At 42.0% G+C, this 17189-nt stretch overlaps 1 protein-coding gene across 1 annotated transcript; it reads right to left on the bottom strand.

Moving 5' to 3' along the window:
- Nucleotides 1-5201: 5201 nt before the first annotated feature.
- LOC139287825 (guanine nucleotide-binding protein subunit alpha-14-like) lies at nucleotides 5202-15976 on the bottom strand. Its single transcript, XM_070909006.1, has 8 exons — nucleotides 15827-15976; nucleotides 15280-15443; nucleotides 12421-12605; nucleotides 11900-12054; nucleotides 9868-9996; nucleotides 9209-9338; nucleotides 8252-8405; nucleotides 5202-6243 (listed from the first exon to the last, which is right to left on the bottom strand). Exons 2-8 carry the CDS (start codon nucleotides 15428-15430, stop codon nucleotides 6038-6040), a joined length of 1110 nt encoding a protein of 369 aa, XP_070765107.1. The 5' UTR covers nucleotides 15431-15443; nucleotides 15827-15976; the 3' UTR covers nucleotides 5202-6037.
- Nucleotides 15977-17189: the final 1213 nt, after the last annotated feature.

Here is a 17189-nt window from a genome sequence, read left to right as displayed (position 1 = left end):
TTCATTGGAAAAGTAGAAGTGTACCAGTCGAACCAAATCAGGTATGGTCTTTCCCGGAAACTTCTTTGAATTTTTTAGGAAATTGTGCAGCATGATCAGGACAATTTGATGTGGTGGAAACCCTGTTCTTCTATTTCAGTTTAATTGAATAGATTTTCCTCTGTAAGTTAAGAAAATTATCCTCCTTTGGTCTTATGAAAATTAAAAGAAGGGGTTCCTGAAATACAAATTGTCACAGTGCAGCACATCGTTAAGACTCTTTAAATTGAATTGATGCACATCCCATGGTCCTGATGAGTTCAGTCTATCTGAGCCTCCTCGTTCTCGTCCTCCTCCGCCCTGCACAGCTTCGTGGCTCTGGTGTACAGAACACAGGGAGGGATGTGGTGTGTTCAGGCTGCAACGCCGCGGGACCAGAGCAGCCTTCAGTGCTTAATGATCTGTCTGTATGGCAGAGATTTGGAGATAAAAGTAGAGCCACAGCAGGGGACTTGCTGCTGTAATTCATCTTCATTTTAATTGGGAACATTTTGTGTTGCTCCCTCCTCCACATTAATAAACCAAAGCCCTACAGCAGTTTCTCAAAAGTCATTAATGCACAAGACGCAGTCCGAGCCAGGTGTTGCTGAACAGAGAACACATTAAGATACTTTCCTGCTCCTTCATCTTTATATTTGACATCTCTTCGTCCTTGTCATTTTCACCATTATCATCATTGCCATCATTTATCTCATCATCATATCATTTTCTGCAGCTGAACTGATAACTGTAATATTTCCAACAACAAACAACAGTCCCATAAACATAATAGTGATGGATCATGAACAGAGGTAAACAGCAACATTACTTTGGATTGTATTACTGAGTAAAAAACTTAATGGTGCTTTTTAAATGGTTTCCAGTTCTGAGCGACTCTCAGCTGTGTTAAACCAGGTCAAGATCTTGTGGGATTTATTGATGCACAGCATTCAGACAGACCCCTGCACCCCCTGAGTTGAGCAATGTGTGTGAAACCGCACACAGTGAGGGAGATTCAGGGCTACAAAGGGCCAGCTGCCATTGCAAATGCTGGAGCTGTTTTAGGAAACCGAGTGGTGATTCATGCTGGCAAATTGATTCATTTCTTCTCCTGATAAGCACCTTTCTTTCTCTGTGCCCATATGCTGCGATGGCTTTGAAAAGACCTGTTGAAAAGACACGTCTCCCTTGCCACAGTGAAAAGGTACAGGGGGGGTACACAATAATAGCTACATCTTACAATATACAGAGATGCAATCCAATTCAACATCACAAACTAAAGCTTCAACAATCACCACACAGTTAAATCTGCACCTCTCTGAGCATTATAAGCCGCAGGTTTTGTATTAGGTCTCATTGTGCTCTACAGATGTTTACATTGTTGGAGCTATTTTTACACACTAATCTTGACAGGTTATTTGTTATGATTGCAGCTGCGGTAGAATCTGTGTGTGTATCTGTATATGTGGAGCGTCTGTTTGATAAGTGCACAGCAGGTGTGTATCTGCTTTGAGGAACATTGGTGGAAATGGAAAAAGGCTTTGACCGGCTCTTATCAGCAACAGGCAGTCCATAGCAACAAACCAGGCAGCAAAATAGGTTTTTAAAAAGCCCAAGAGCTAACCTGCACTGCACATCTCAGCGCTGCTTCTGCTCAGGAGATCACACAAGCTGCTAGACTTCTCACCTGTCGTCGCTCAGCACCCAGGGGAGCTGAGCACATGTATGCTCATGCTGCAGAACAGCAGCAGCAGCGGTGGATTCTGAGGGAGTAGCTGCATGTGGGTACGTCGTTTGAGATTTACATAAACAAATCCCTCATTATCAGCAAAGGCCACTGAGGCCCGGGCTTCCTACCTGTTGTCAAATCCCCTCGTCTTCTTCAGCGGGGAGACTCGCACACACAGTCCCAAAGGGAATCAATCATTTTAAATGTCAGCCATGCAAAATTGTGTCCCAAACTGGAGCCCATTCTGTGGGCTTATGCAGAGGATTCGAGGCAGTCATGGTGGCTTCCTGTAGGCAGAAACTAATCTTTTTTTTTTTTTCAGACTAAGTAAGATGAACAAAGAACAAAAGACTGTGCACAACAAAAGAGACCAAAACAAATCCTGCTTTAAGTCCCAACTTTCATGTGCTCACTTCACAGCTGCTGCAGAGTTCTTCTTAATCTTGCAGGTTGAATGACATCACGTGAGATGCATGTACAGATTGGGGGTAGAAAAAAAGTAAAGCATGCAAACATCCCTGTTAGCTCAGAGTGCAAAATGATCTATTAGCATCTAGTGCCCTGTATTTCAATAAGGATAGTTTTGCACAGAAACTGGTGAGGGAAAAAAACACATGTATAACGCTTTAATATTTCAGAAAAAACAAATCACAAACAGGTGTTATCTTTTCATAATCCTCTGCAGATAATGCTTGTTAAATCCTGTGTTGTATTCATGTTAGCCGACAGATGTCCAACATGTGGCATGTAATTTAGCCTAGAAAAAAAGTTTGGGAAATACGAGGATGAGTGTCACATACAAATTCTACAGACTCTAAAGTAATTTTACTGGTTTCCTTTATCTCTAGTATAGTAATATGGAAATTGTGGACGAGGCTTCAGGTGTTGGAGCGATGAGACCGCAGTAACAAGGCACCTTCACTGCTGACAGAGCTGCGAGACTGAGACAGAAGGACCGCCGTGGCCCTGTCGCTGCCTGAGAGGTTTTCACACACACACACACACACACACACACACACACACACACACACTCAGAAACACACACACTTGACAGACACAGATGTACACAAGGCTGCAGCCATACTGACACACACAGTCTTGTACGCACAGATGCACAAGCACATGTACACCCAGACACAACCTGACCGCTCGCTGTCTCTCTCTATCACACACACTCAAACACACACTCTTTGTCGTCTGGATGAGACTGACAGTCACCTGGGCCACAGGATCACACTCTCACACTCCTGCAGTGCTCTGACAGCCACTACCAGCCAGAGTGTATGTGTGTGTGCGCATGTTCATTTGTGTGTATTATGGCGAAATTAGAGACAGGCTTCACTATCTGTCAATCTGTATAATATTAATTAATGAATGTATATTAATAATATTATGTTATGTAAACGTGCATCATGTGGCGTGCACAGAGCATACTTTTGTTGTTGGTGGATCATCACAGTGACTTGGATTCCCGCTCTGTGACTGAATTTTGTTTGGAGAAGCGATTTATTAATGAGGAAGTACTTTGGAAGGAGGAAGAAGACAGCTTAAACAACCTCCATCTGACTGTGTAAAGCCTGAACTGCCCTCAACTGTCAAATCTGCATTTTCAGACTCTGAACACGGAGAATGTTTCCTCCTTAATACATGTGACAGCTGTTTTTACAGATGATTGTCTACATGATGGTTTATGGAAATGAGTGCGATGTGAAAAAAACCCATGTGTCAGTCTGGTTCAAATCCTGCTGTGTTTTATCTACAAACTGCAAGTCACGGCGAGAACCATATTTGTCCTGGTGACAGAGAGTGCGGTGACGAGAAAACACATCACACAGACAGACGAGGAGACTTTCTCTGGCCATATCTGCCAGAGAAGACAAACAAAAAGCAAGCAGAGGGGTGTGTGTGTTCAAAAGTTTGTTTTTAATATTAACTAGAAAAAAATATATTTGCCCACTTCCTCCACCCGAGGCTACACAAAATAATTCACTGTCACCGTATGAGACGAGGTCTCCCAATGCAGGAAAAGTAGTTCACTAGCAAACACACTCTCTAGTCACAGTTTATGTGCTGTCAGTAAACAATATTAAAAAACACAGCAGTTAAAAATCAATCATAAGTATAGTAGTCATCAGTAAATGTACAGTAAATCTATACATTTGTGTTTGAAGGCATCAAAAAGATTCAACAACGTTAGCTACCACATCTGGAAGCAAAGTGTAGCACTGTGACGAGATCAAAACACTTGATGTACAATTAACAAAACAGCAGCCGAAACCACACAACAGACACATTGTGAGCTAATGTTAGCTTCCCATCAAGGTCAGGTAATGTAATGAATTTCATTTTCCACTACACACACTCAACACTCAGTGACGCACACGGAGTGGGGGGGGGGGGGGGGGGGGGGGGGTAGAACTCACGCTTCTAATCAATGTTATGATATGCCCCTCTTCACACACTGATATAAATACGACACACAGAGTTCACACTGCCACCTCATATTAATATTCTTTACCCAGCAGATTGCCTGTTGGATTTTTTTTTTTTTCATCAGTGTAAATCGATCTGTTTCCTCACTAGACAAACACTTCCTTCACTTGTGACCTTTTAAAACTTGTCGGCCCCCAACTGTGATTTGTGCTGAAATTGACCCCATTGATTGTAATGAAGTGCATTAATTGTGTTGAGCCGACGGAAATGTTGAATGAAGACAGTTGAAGATGCAGATGAAGAATCTCCTCAACCAGGTGTTTAGCCGTGACTCGGCTCAGCTCGTGTTAGCACTGTTAGAAAGCTGCTTTATTGCTGTGTGGAAACTGAATGTTGAAAAGTATAAATGGCACATTTCAGAGACCAATTGTATTTTTCTTTTTCCCCCAGTTTTTTTGGGACCTAAACCATCCAAATCTCCATGTGTTTGTCTTTCCCCTCAATAAGATATCAGTAATGAACATATTGGAGACTGTTAACGGATCTGATGGTCTGGACTTTGCCCTTTACTGTGCATCCATAAGAGTTTTGCTGGCGGTAAAACTTAAAAGCACCACTGGACCGGGTCAGGATTCTGTGTCTTGCATAAGCGCACTTCAGCAAAACAGGTGGATCCGCTAATAACCACCCTAAAACACACATCATACCTGCCTCCTCACCCAGTGCTCAGCTGCTGTACTGCGCAGTTTAATTGGTGTTTGACCAAGAAATGCAAATTCATTTGTTAGGGGGGAAAATTACTTCAAAAAGTGGAAGAAATTGTGCTTTAACCTATGCAAAGAGAAGCTAGAAATTCATTCGTTGAAGCATTTGGTTTCTAACTAAATGCTTCTTCAGTGTTTAAACTATTCGAACTTTTCTTTCTTACACATCACATTCATTGTGATTCTGTCTTTGTTTTTGTGTGACTCCCTGCATGGACTGGCGGTGGAGCAATTTCCAATAAAGATTCACTCTCCTGTTGTGTTCTTCTCTTTTCTGGACACAGGTTGTATTGTATCCCTGCGTATCACAGGGGGTTGCATAATCACATAGAAAGAGCACAAGACTGGAGGTGAATGTAAGGATGGCATCACATACTGCAGTTACACAATCTTTCTGCACGTGATAACTGATAAAAACAGATGTGTTGAATAAGATAATATGTAAGAAATGTTGCCTGTGTGAGATAACTGTAATCAATAGGGATTTTGGTGCTCTGACAGGAGCGCAGTGTTTGTGAAACGATCAAAGACTCTGAGGTGACATTAATCACAGAGAAAATCCAATGATTCAGGATGTCTAATAATAAAAGGCGTAGTAGATTTTAATTAATGTATTGCCATTTATGGTACATAACTGTGTGTTTTCAGTGTGTGCGAGCATCTGCTATACCTGAATGTACCTGGTGAATTCAAATAAAGCCTTTTAAAACGTGTGACAGGGTGGTGTACCCAAGCATGACCCCATCTCCACTTGTGAAAGTCATTACTCCGTTAATGGCAGCACAGCACTTCATAGCATCTCTGCTCCTGCTTCAATTATGGATCAATTCAGTCACTGCATGACCCAAACACTTCTTCACCTTAAAAAAACAAACGAACAAAATGAAAATGGAGAGAAAAAAAGCTGCTGGCTGAGAGAAATAAGGTTCTCGCTCGCTGATCAGAAGTCACTCAGTCTTGTTGTGTCTCCCAATCTCCCAAAACGTCAGTGAGAGGAAGAGGAGGAGAGAGGAGAGAAGCGACATCTTCATCAGGTCCTTCTCTCATACAAGTAAGAGACCAGAACCAACGCTTTCCTCCTGTTTGTAAACGCTCAGATGACCCCATAGTCCCTGAGAGACTTGAGCAGCACCGTGTCCTTGACGTCGCTGAAGACCCTGCGGATGTTGTTGGTGTCTGTGGCGCAGGTGAAGTGCGGGTAGAGAGTCTTCCACTCCTCCCTCTTGTCGCGGTTGATGGCCTGCTGCTCGTACAACTTGCAGATGTAGTTCTTGGCATCCTCAGGGTCTTGCCTCTTACCTGTCACAGAGGTGAGAGACGGACATGAGGGATGGGAGTGAACAACAAAAAAGGCAAAAAATAATTCAAGCAAAACTATCAAATGATCCCTCGTTCTAGCCTTTTCTTTGTCTTATGTGATAGTGAATCAATAGCTTGGGTTTTTTATACTATTAATAATCCATAAGTGCTTTAGGAAATTTTCACATTTTTCACAATAATATGTAGATTTATCAATAATGAAAATAATTGTTAGTTGCAGCCCTGGAAGGCAAGACATGAGGACATTTTATTATCATTTAAGTCCATCATACTTTCAAGTAATCCTTTAATTTATGTAATGTGCAAAAGTTCCTAGGGTCCACAGTGACGTCAATTTAGTCAATCAAAAAAACAGCAATTATTTTGATAATCAATCATTTTACTCAAAAATGGCACTTGCTGGTTGCAGCTTCTCAAATTTCAGGATTTGACACTTTTCTTTTTGATATATGATAATAAACCCAACATGGTGGTTGAATAAAACAAGCTATAGATAGATTTCCCTGCGCTGTAGGAAATTTAGCAGCATTTTATAGCCAATTCAATGAAAGTATTGAAACTGAAAAGCTGGAAGCCATGATTGTTTGAATTTGCTTGATTGCTGGAAATTACTGTTTTATGTCAATATACTATTTCATAGATAATTTCAGCCCTAGTTTAAGTTTCTCATGCTGTAGGACTGCAGGGCTACTTAACAACAGTAGCCTTCACATGTGGTTACAGCAGCAGTAAAACACCTCAGTCTCCACACAGGAAAACGGCAGCAAATAGCTGCCTGTGGTGGGAACTGCTCAGAGTTGTCGTTGAGGTTAAATTGACATCAAGGAGCTTGACCCTGTATGAGTCATTATTTTACCCTGCTAATGCTGATGGTAAAACACAGTGGGCGCACTGCAGATACACACACACACGCACAAATAATCGCTTGCAGCCAGTAAGTCCCGCCTTGTGCACACACACACCTCACACGTGTACACCCTGGGGGTGTGTGAGGGGTGCAGGGCTTGCGGGAAGCACAGTATCTGTCTGTGGTTGCCATGGGTAACAGAGGGAGAGAGGGTAGTGTGTGTGGGGGGGAGGGGCTGTTAGGGCAATGCTCTACAGCCTTTCACACCAGCAGAGTTACAGGCTGCAGCCACATCATTAAGCACACCAAGTACCTGGAAGTGACTCATTTGCAACTGTGTGTGTGTGTGTGTGTGTGTGTGCATGTTTGTGGAGAGACCGAAAGAAAGAAAGAAATAATGCTTGCAAAAAAAAAAAGCTTGATTGCTGACTTTGCTGACCCCAACACAGCGATGGAGGGAGACCCTTTCCAGTTCAGAGTCAGGGACGCTCTGGGACTGAAATCACTTGCAAATTATTTATTTGAAATGATACATTATTTCCATCCAGGTGCAGTAGGATGTGATGAGATAGCTGCAAGCCCAAAGCAAATTGGACATGGGGAAAAACAACATCACAACCCTTTTTGGTCTCGGACAAGACTCTGTCCACATTGTGATGAGAAAACACACCTGCGGACGACTAGCTGCAATTGTGGTTGTTGATGGCGGTGAAATCTGCTGCTGACGAGGCTGCGTCCTCAGGCCTTCCCTCGAATTCTGCTGTAATTTCTTGTTTGAAAGTCTGAACCCTTACTTGTACATTGCAAACCTGGTTTATTGTGTTTACACCATGATCACAAAGAGGCAGGTCCTCACAGACTCATAAACACTTCCATACACACACACACACACGCCTCAACACTAGCAAGTTTTTTCCTCATTGATTGATCTACTGATCATTTTTTTAACCAACCCACGAAATCCCCACATTTGAGAAGCTGGAATGTTTACGAACGACTAAATGAGCTCTTATCAGAACTTTGGTTCATTAATTTCTTCATCAACTATTCGTATGATGGACTAATCATTTCACCATTTTTAATCCAACAGTTGCTATTAGTTTAAAATAACCTCACTACACACATGCATCCACAGCTTACCTGTGAAGCTGGGGAAGTATTTCTGCAGATCAGAGGTCTGGACTTTGTCAGCCAGGATATCAGTCTTGTTGAGGAAGAGGATGATGGAGGTGCTGAGGAACCAGGGAGAGTGGATGGTGGTGTAGAACAGAGCCAGACTCTCATGCATACGGTTCTGAGGGAAGAAACAGCGTCAGGTACCATACTGGAGGCTGCAGCACTTCAGCTCAATACAGGTGGGCAAGATTTTGTCGTAGATAAAAGAATTGCAACAATGAGTTTTCGAGAGATGATTTTGACTTGAAGAGAGAGAAAAACACGAATTCTCAGGGATGGCAAGAAGGATTTGTATGGTTTAGGATGAAACGGAGAAGAAGCAAGAGAGAGGAGGGGGGAGTTTATGGGGGGGGGGTCTGGAGCACACGGGCCACTGTGGAGGTTAATGAATGTGTTGGCAGACTGTAAAGTGGCTGGGAGAGATAAACGGCTTAGTGACAGGATGGGAGGGAGGAACAGACAGACGGCGACAGAGGGCTGGAGAGGCTGAGGAGAGACAAAGAGAGAGACAGAGAGAGAGAGGGGAGGTTTTCTTGTGCAAGAGTGAAACCTGCTGGTGGTCGAATGAAATGACAGAAGAGAGCAAGACACTGAGAAAAGGCTCGGATGAGACGATGGATGGATGGTACTGATTTTGAATTTTATCATACACATTTATGCCATTCTGCATAATGAGTACTTTTACTAGTGATACTGTAAGTACATTTGACTGACAATACTGTACTGTACTTAGCTCTGATAGATCAATAGATTGATAGATGCCTTTATGAAGGGCAGCTTGTTTACTAACTCCTCTTAACTTTGAAAGTCCCTTTTCATTAGGTTGTTTCTATTGTTTTGTCCACCTTCTGCAGTTGCAGACCAAGTGAGGGACACATAGACGCATTTGTGGAAACACAAGTACACACACGGTGCTCTTACAATGGTTTCTCTCTCCTCCAGGACTTGGTCGTACTCGCTGAGGGAGGCCAGGAAGATGAGGGAGGTGACGTTTTCAAAACAGTGAATCCACTTCCGGCGCTCCGACTTCTGACCGCCCACATCCACAATCCTGTCAGGAAGGATGGAATTCATTCAGAAACAACCTCAAATTAAACTAAAAGTGAGAGCTTTAAAGTTAAAGTGTTTAATGTCTCAACAATACCGAGACATTAAACAGTGAAAAACAATTTGGAATGATTGTTTAATTTTGATGCGTTGAAGTTTGCCAACTGTGTCATCGAAGAACCGACATAAACCTTTTCCTCAGTTTAGGTTGTTTTCATTCTGCAGGTGTCATTTCATTTGGGAACACGATGTTCGCGAACGCTGATCTTTGTCTGCTTAGCTGCAGTCAGACCCTCCCTCTCCTCTGGTCTCAGAAAGAAACAACACCAACACATGTTCAAAATAAACCCAGAGAGTGACACCTCACTTCCCGGCAGAGGCTTTGTACAAACGCAGTGAGACATTTGATCCTACTGCGTCCAAACAGGCAAAGCCTCTGCGAGAGTCAATAGTATTTCTGTTCCACAGTGCAGTGAATAGTGCCAGCATTAGATCTGTGCCTCTGACAGGCTGGTAACCCAAAGACCGGTTACCTTAGCGTGATTGTCTTGATGGTGAAGGAATAGTCGTGGATGCCCGTGGTGGGGAATCGAACTCGCAGCACGTCCTGTTCTGTGGGGATGTAGTCTGGGGCGGAGATGCGGTCCAGGTTACTCATGTAGCTGAAAGAGAGAAGAAGAAGAAAAAGGTTTTACAACGGTTCCTGACCTCTTGTGAAACATATTGCCTCTGTTTACATCCCATCCAGCCGCGGCAAAACAAACTGAAGTGACAGAAGATATATGATGAACTGTGATGATTAAAAAAAACACAGTGATTATAAAAATACAAGGGAGTAGAGTGAGTCCATATCAGCCTGTGTACAGATGACGGCTTTATAGCTCGTGTTGATACAAGCTGTCATTAGCTAATGTTGACTGCCTGTCTCTTATCATGCACACACCGTGATGATTGAGCTGCTGGGTAAACACAGAACAGAACAGCAATAGAAAAAGAGAGAAAACAGAGGCAGGCTGAGCCGAGCCTTTGTTCTGTGACACATCAGATACTTGGAGGGTGAGGCTCACACCTACTGCTGCATGTTGAATCTGTTCATGGTGATTACATAGACACAGGCTGAGGGTAACTCTGTGGCGCTCTGTGCGAGGACTTCTGAAGGTTTCTGTTTAAAAGATGATCTCACAAGACAGTTGGCTGTTTCCCTCAAATACTCTTTGATCAACTGGTGGTTCAACATGGCTGTCAGGTTACAGTACAGTCCGTAAAGAACCAGCCCCCTCCAGTGGTCTCTACAATGACGAGCAAGTATGTGGGGCTGAAACAAAGCTGAAAAATGAATTACACACATTAATAATGTGATTTGTTTGAAAATCTGAAAGTGGTCTGAAATATATTTACAGGTAGAAACAAATGTGGATATGCCAAGAAAAAAAAGCATCCATTATTTTATGTTGTATGAAAAAAAAAGATTTTTTGTTTTATTTATCACAAAATGAAAAAGATGAGAATGAGAATATGAAAATACAAAAAATGGGAACTAATGAGCACGCACAGCTTCACCGGCCCTCCACACCTTTTCATTAAAACATTCTGCAGTAATAGAAGCTTAAAACAACTTGTCTAAACAGCCTTTTCTTTCTGTGTCTCCACTTGTGAGTTTTGGTACAAAGGTCAGATGTGGCATAAACAAACAATACAATAATATGTTGCCACGCGTTCTCTTGTGACACATTAGCTGGCACACAGATTGTGTCGTATCACTGTAGTTGTACTTGTAGCGGTATAATACAGACATTTTTCTCATGTTCTGATTGTTGGGTTTATGCCTGTTTGAAATTAGAACAATGACACATTGCCGTTTGTGTTCAAACGTCTCACTCCTTGTGCGATCGGGCCATGCAGATATTTGTCAAAGACTTATCGTCAACAATTTTCATCATCTTTTAATCGTTTCAAATATTTGTCAAGCACAAATGTGAAAAATTTTCTGGTTCCAGCTTCTCAAAAGTGAGAATTTTCTGGTTTTCTTTGTCTTAAATGATTGTAAATTAAATATCTTTGAGTTTTGGACAAAACAACCAATTTGAAGGCGCTACCTTGGGAGATTTTTGACATTTCATAGATTAATCATTCAATCTATGAAGTCCGTGAAATAAAAAGAAGAATCTGCAGATTAACCCATAACGAAAATGAACGTTAATTGCAGTCCTAGTCTGAATAGTTATAAAAATAATATAATATACCCTTTTAAACAACTAAAACTCTTTGCACTTACAAATTGTTTAATCTCAGACGTCTCTGAAGTATACATGTTGTACTTTAAAGTGTGCAGTAAATACAATCAGTAGAAGATCCTTTCTGCGTTTTGATCAGTTTTAGAGGTGCGTTTTCTTCTTTTTTCACAGATGTTGTGATGCCCTGTCTTGCACGACGCTGCTGTCTATCGTAGATTCCTGTATCGTGATATCATTGCTGGCAACTTGCTGCAACAGTGTTTTATCATGTCATACCCTCTGGTTCCCTGACTCAGGGTGTGGTACAGTGCTGAGAAATACAGCTACTCACTACTCTGTGGAGTCCAGGAGCTGGTACTTGCAGCGACGGCTGTAACACACCCGGATACCCGAGTCTGCCCAGAGGCGGCGGATCGCGTCAACGTAGCCCCGCTCCAGCTGGGTGATCTGCACTATGTTTACATCCTGCAGCCACTTGGCGTAGATCTGAAAGACAGCGAGAGACTTGGCGTATTAGGGGATTTTGTGCTGTACTGAAGTTTAACAAAACTCTGTACCTGATAACTGTCTATTAAAGCAGAGGGAGGTTGCAGGTTCACTGTGTGATTCGTCCTCCAACATCTGCCTTACCCAAGGATTGTGTGTGTTCATGGTGACACTGCCAGCTTCTATTTATAGGCAACAACACACTGCATGTGTGTGTTTGAAGCCTCTTGTTTAATGTGGGCACCAGTGAGTGCACTCGCCCTGACGCCCGCACACTTGACGTCGTGTTTTTGAGTGTGTTCATGTGTAACTTGGCGCGTCCATGTGTGTTCATTCTGGTGGAGGTTCGTGTACATGCGAGTCTACCTCGTTCTCTGGGTTGGAGTAGGGGATTTTGAGTGTGGTCATGGCTCCCGTCATGGCCTTCATGGCTGTGAAGATGTTCTGGAAGATGCATTTGGTGAAGGACTTCCTCTCCTCCTCTGAGAAGCCTCGTCCGTGGATGATTCTCATCTGTCGGATGAAGGTGGTTTTTCCGCTCTCCCCAGTACCTGAGGCAACAAATGGGAGAAATAATAAATTACCAACAATTATTATGTAAAGTACGAGTCTATCAACAGCTCAGATGTTACCACCGGTTCCTCATTGCATTCAGGTCCACGGTTTGAACCTGCCTGTTTGTTGGTTTGGGCCTTTGTCTGTTCATGTTCTTTCCGTGTCGTTACTTCCCCAGTCCAAATGCATGCAGGTCCGGTGACCTGAAAACTCTAAATGTGTTTGTCCGAAGACCCTCAACTCGATAAGTGGTTTACGAAACAGACAGATAAAGGTGATTTAATATTTTAGGTTCCAGTTTTTAACGGGGCTATATGGTCTGAAATACTAACTGGATTCAGCTCACAGTGACACAGAGAATTAACTTTAACACTCTGCAATTCCCCTCAGCTCAGCATTTTCATTTTTCAGCTCACTGTTTTGGTTTTAAGGCCCGCAACTTCCCTGTTTTGATTCAGTCTCATCACTGTCATCAACATTGTTTCCAGCAGCAGCAGACAGCTGTGACAAACACACTGTACGCTACCTGCCCAGCACCAAAAAGCAGACAGTTAGAGAAACAGAGCTAAAAGGAGAGTAAATACCGGACTCCAAATAAATGTTATTCGTACTCTGTGTCTGTTGGATGTATAAATAAGCAACTGTTTTTTTTAACATGTTCACCACAACAACAGGCCCATGTTGTGTTTACAGCAGCTTTAAAGTATCAGATAAATAACTCTCAATACACATACACATTTAATGTGATGTAGAAGGCATTGAGTTACACCTTTGTGTCTCAGCCAGAAGAAAGATTCAACCTTAGAATATAAAAAAGCTTGATGCAGTTGATTTTTTTCACGAGACATTTTGAGATGTCACAACAGGAAAAGCACAAGTTCATTAACAACAATAACAAGCCATCGTTCCACCTGTGCGTTTCCTGTTATGGCAAGTGAGGACTAATCTTTTAAAAAATATGTGTAAAACCCTCCCGCAGCTATTAAATGATTAATTCACTTCAAAGAATAGCAAGTTGCCAAAAGCTGAATTTCAACAGGACAATACTGTGAGTTATTGACAGCATTGTTTCTCAGCTACATGTGCAGTTGAGGGATGTAAAGCTCAGAAGCCCTAAAAGGAAAACCAGTAAACCACAACAGAAGAACAAGGTGACTGACTGACACTGTTGAACCGGAAGTTACTCTAATAGATGCACATTTTCTCTTCGCTGTTCAGTTTCAGCCTCAGAGATTGAAGTCAAATTCAAAGGAAGTGCCTGGATTAGAAATAAACCTGAAACCTGATTTATTTTCTTTGATAGCCTCATTTTAATGAACACCGTACTTGACATTTTACAGCACTCTTAATTGTATCGGTATTTCTGTATTTCATAACAAGTTGTCTGTTTGGTATATTGCTCCTCACACATGTATGGAGAGGCGAGGCGGACGACATGCTGCAGAGTGACACCACCTCAAGTCGTAATTAAGCTGCTCGAGAGTGCTATCTGGTGCTCTTTGGACGTGTATCATTAAATTGGCCGTCTGCGAGAGGAAGCTCAAACTTTCAGCTTCTTGTTCTGCCAAACGCTTTCTTGTTATTTCTCAACGCTGCTTTCAAGGAATCGCATCTGATCCTCCAATCAGACTGTGTTGAAGGAAACTGCTGAATATGTTTTATTGACAGTCCTGTTCCCGAACACAAACATTTGTTTTCTGTCATTCAGAGAGGAAGTAAGACTGGGCAATAATTCAATATTATTGTTTACAGTGCGTCCATATCATTGCAGGGTTTCCCCCAGGAAATTGTTTAGTAGAGGTGGTAAGCCCCCAAGATCTATATATAACTTTTGTCCATGTTGCCCTGAAGTAAGACTACATGGAAACATTTATTTTACAATATCAGCCAATGCCATTCAGTGAAAAATGCATCTTTCTGTACCTCCAGTGTTAATGACTAAACAACAAAAATGAGACTGTTCCTTATCAATTCTTTTCTCAATGAATCTATTAATTGTTTGGTCTATAAAACAGTAAAATCATAAAGGCAAAGAAAAGTCCTTCCAACTGAGACGATGGAACTACGTAATGTTTGGCTTTTTGTGTGTGTGTGTGTGTGTGTGTGTGTGTGATTGTTAATCAGTCATCAAACTAGTTGTCAATACTTTTTCTAGATTAATCAACAAACAGTTTCAGCTGTAACGTCAGCATTATGTCCCCTTAATCCAACTTTACCACCTGTTAATACTCCCTGTCTGGCAGCTGGGCATATCCACCAATCAGGTCTAAAGTCATCAAACCAGCTGTGAAGTAGGCCTGCAGGTTTCTGGGCTGTGATTGTCAGGTGCAGGCCAATCCCAATCTGGCCCATTCTTTACATACTAGCATTGTGACACATGCTTTCCATAGTTTTCTCACTTGGCTGCAGGCTACCAAACAGGCCAGGCAGTTTTAATTTGTATGCAGGGTGTTCCTTATCGGGTCTTCTCAGCTCAATCACTGTCAGTTTCATTCATTTTATTTGCTTGATAAATATATTTAGCATCAGTGTGCTCTTACAGGGCCTCATAGTGCCATCATTACTGTGAAAGATGAACAAACAGCTGTGTGTGTGTGTGTGTGTGTGTGTGTGTGTGTGTGTGTGTGTGTGTGTGTGTGTGTGTGTGTGTGTGTGCGTACAGTCACTGACCCAGCAGGAGGATTTTAATTTCCTTCCTCTCCTTCTTCTTCTGCTGCTTGAGGATCCTCTTGATCTCTTTGTCCACAGCGATGGTCTTCTTCTCCTCCTCGGTCAGACAGCACAGGCAGGTGCGGCGGCACCACTGCCAGCAGCCCGCCATGGTCAAAAACACACTGAAATGAAACTGTTAATGAATAATCAGCAGTAATGAGCCGATACGGACTGAAAATGAACTGGTTGTCGGGCGGCCCAGTGTCAATTTGATGCCCAATAGTGATTTATTTTCTGCGTGACTCATTAGACCTGTCATGATTTATTCTAACACACCCCTGCTTCAGCGGTTAACTTGAAATGGTGTTTCACACTTTTACAGTGTAGCAGGAGCGACGCTATCAATATAAAGACTACTACTTCTGTGTCTCTGAAATATTCACCTGGTTCAGTCATTTTCAATCAACTCCGGCTGCTGTGACCACAGACGTTTGTTCAAGTGTAGTTTGGACGTTATAATCAGGAAACAATAATACAACAATACAACAACAATAAAGCTCCTTACCTCCGATCAGTCTGTCACACTCCCTGAAAACGAGCAGGTACAGGCTCTGATTGCTTCTCGCGGTCCATTTCCCACAGTGTCCCCTGTCCACTCCACCTGCGGCTAACAGCTAACAGCTACTATCGCTGAAGCGCACAAACAAGCGTCATTAGCCCGATACGGAGTTAAAATAGTTTTTTTCCCAGTTCACACGAAACAACCTGTGGTTCGGGAAAGTCCACCGCGCCTACAGAGGAATGTGCAGCCTCTGTGGTCCGCTCAAAACTCTCTGTAGCAGGAATGCGCTCAGGGCGGCGCTGCGGCAAAGAGAGCGGCAAAGTACCGCAGCAGCGCCGGAAGTTAGAGCACTGCGCTTATAAAATAAGAGCATGATGTTCCTATTTTACATTGTTAACATAAAAGAAACATTTAGATGATGAAAAAAGTTGTACTTATGCTGCTGGGTTTTACCAATTGTAAAAAACGGAATATAGTTTTTAAAAAACCATCATATTGAAGTAGTTGTAAAATATAGCCCACTTAATTATACATTACACAAGTGTGTATGCATAAATCCAGTTTCATAATTCTTGTACTTTACCTGAGTATTGCCATTTTATGGGAAATAATGTGCTTTTACTCCAGTACAACAGCTATCATTAACCACTCTAGTATTACTCTCTTTTGATACTTAAAGTTCCTTTTTGCGTAAAATAATGAAATACTTTTATACAAGTAACATTTTGAATGATTTACTTCTACTTAAGAGAGCATTTTTACTTTGTGTTATTACTACTTTCCCTTTTGCAAAGAGACATGAATACTTCTTCCAGTAGTTCCAGTGCAGCAGTTGACAGTATGTGATTCATTGTTGAAAAGTACTCATGAGTCAACCTTATTATTAAATAAATAAGCTGGTCGTAAGTCTTACAGCTGGGTTCATGCATGACATGAACAGATATGACAGAAAAGACAACGCTGCGCAGCCAAAACTGCTACATGTGTTGACAGCAAATTTTATATAATAGCTGAGTGTTACAGGATGACCTCAGGCCCGGTTAATGTTGTCTTTGATGTTTAACACTGACATGAAAACTCCGGTATAATGAAACTATACTGATACTATATCATTCAGATTTAAGAGACTCTCAACAATATGTATAGTTTTTGGGTCATGGATTTATTTCTGACTTAAATAATGACATAGATGATGGACTTTTGAGTGTAGCTGGCTAAATCTTAAACCATGGAAGAATCATCTGAATCCTTAGGATGAGTCTGTTCTTTTAGGTTATAAAGTCTAACAAGTCAAATGGCGGATGCTAACTGTTCATGTTTTTATTTGCATGTGGTATCAATTATTCTGTTCCTGTATATGTATGTG

The sequence above is a fragment of the Enoplosus armatus genome, chromosome 7 (genome assembly GCF_043641665.1).
Source record: "Enoplosus armatus isolate fEnoArm2 chromosome 7, fEnoArm2.hap1, whole genome shotgun sequence".
Lineage (NCBI taxonomy): Eukaryota > Metazoa > Chordata > Actinopteri > Centrarchiformes > Enoplosidae > Enoplosus > Enoplosus armatus.
Note: the sequence above shows the minus strand (reverse complement) of the source record. Positions and strands in the feature narration are given on the sequence as shown.

Coding starts and splice junctions, on each gene's coding strand:
- LOC139287825 (XM_070909006.1), bottom strand. CDS start 15,430: ATGGCGGGCTGCTGGCAGTGGTGCCGCCGCACCTGCCTGTGCTGTCTG. Junction 9,997..11,899: donor CTCCTGGACTCCACAGAGTA/GTGAGTAGCTGT, acceptor TCTCTCTTTCAG/CTACATGAGTAACCTGGACC. Junction 8,406..9,208: donor TGGAGGAGAGAGAAACCATT/GTAAGAGCACCG, acceptor TTCTTCCCTCAG/AACCGTATGCATGAGAGTCT.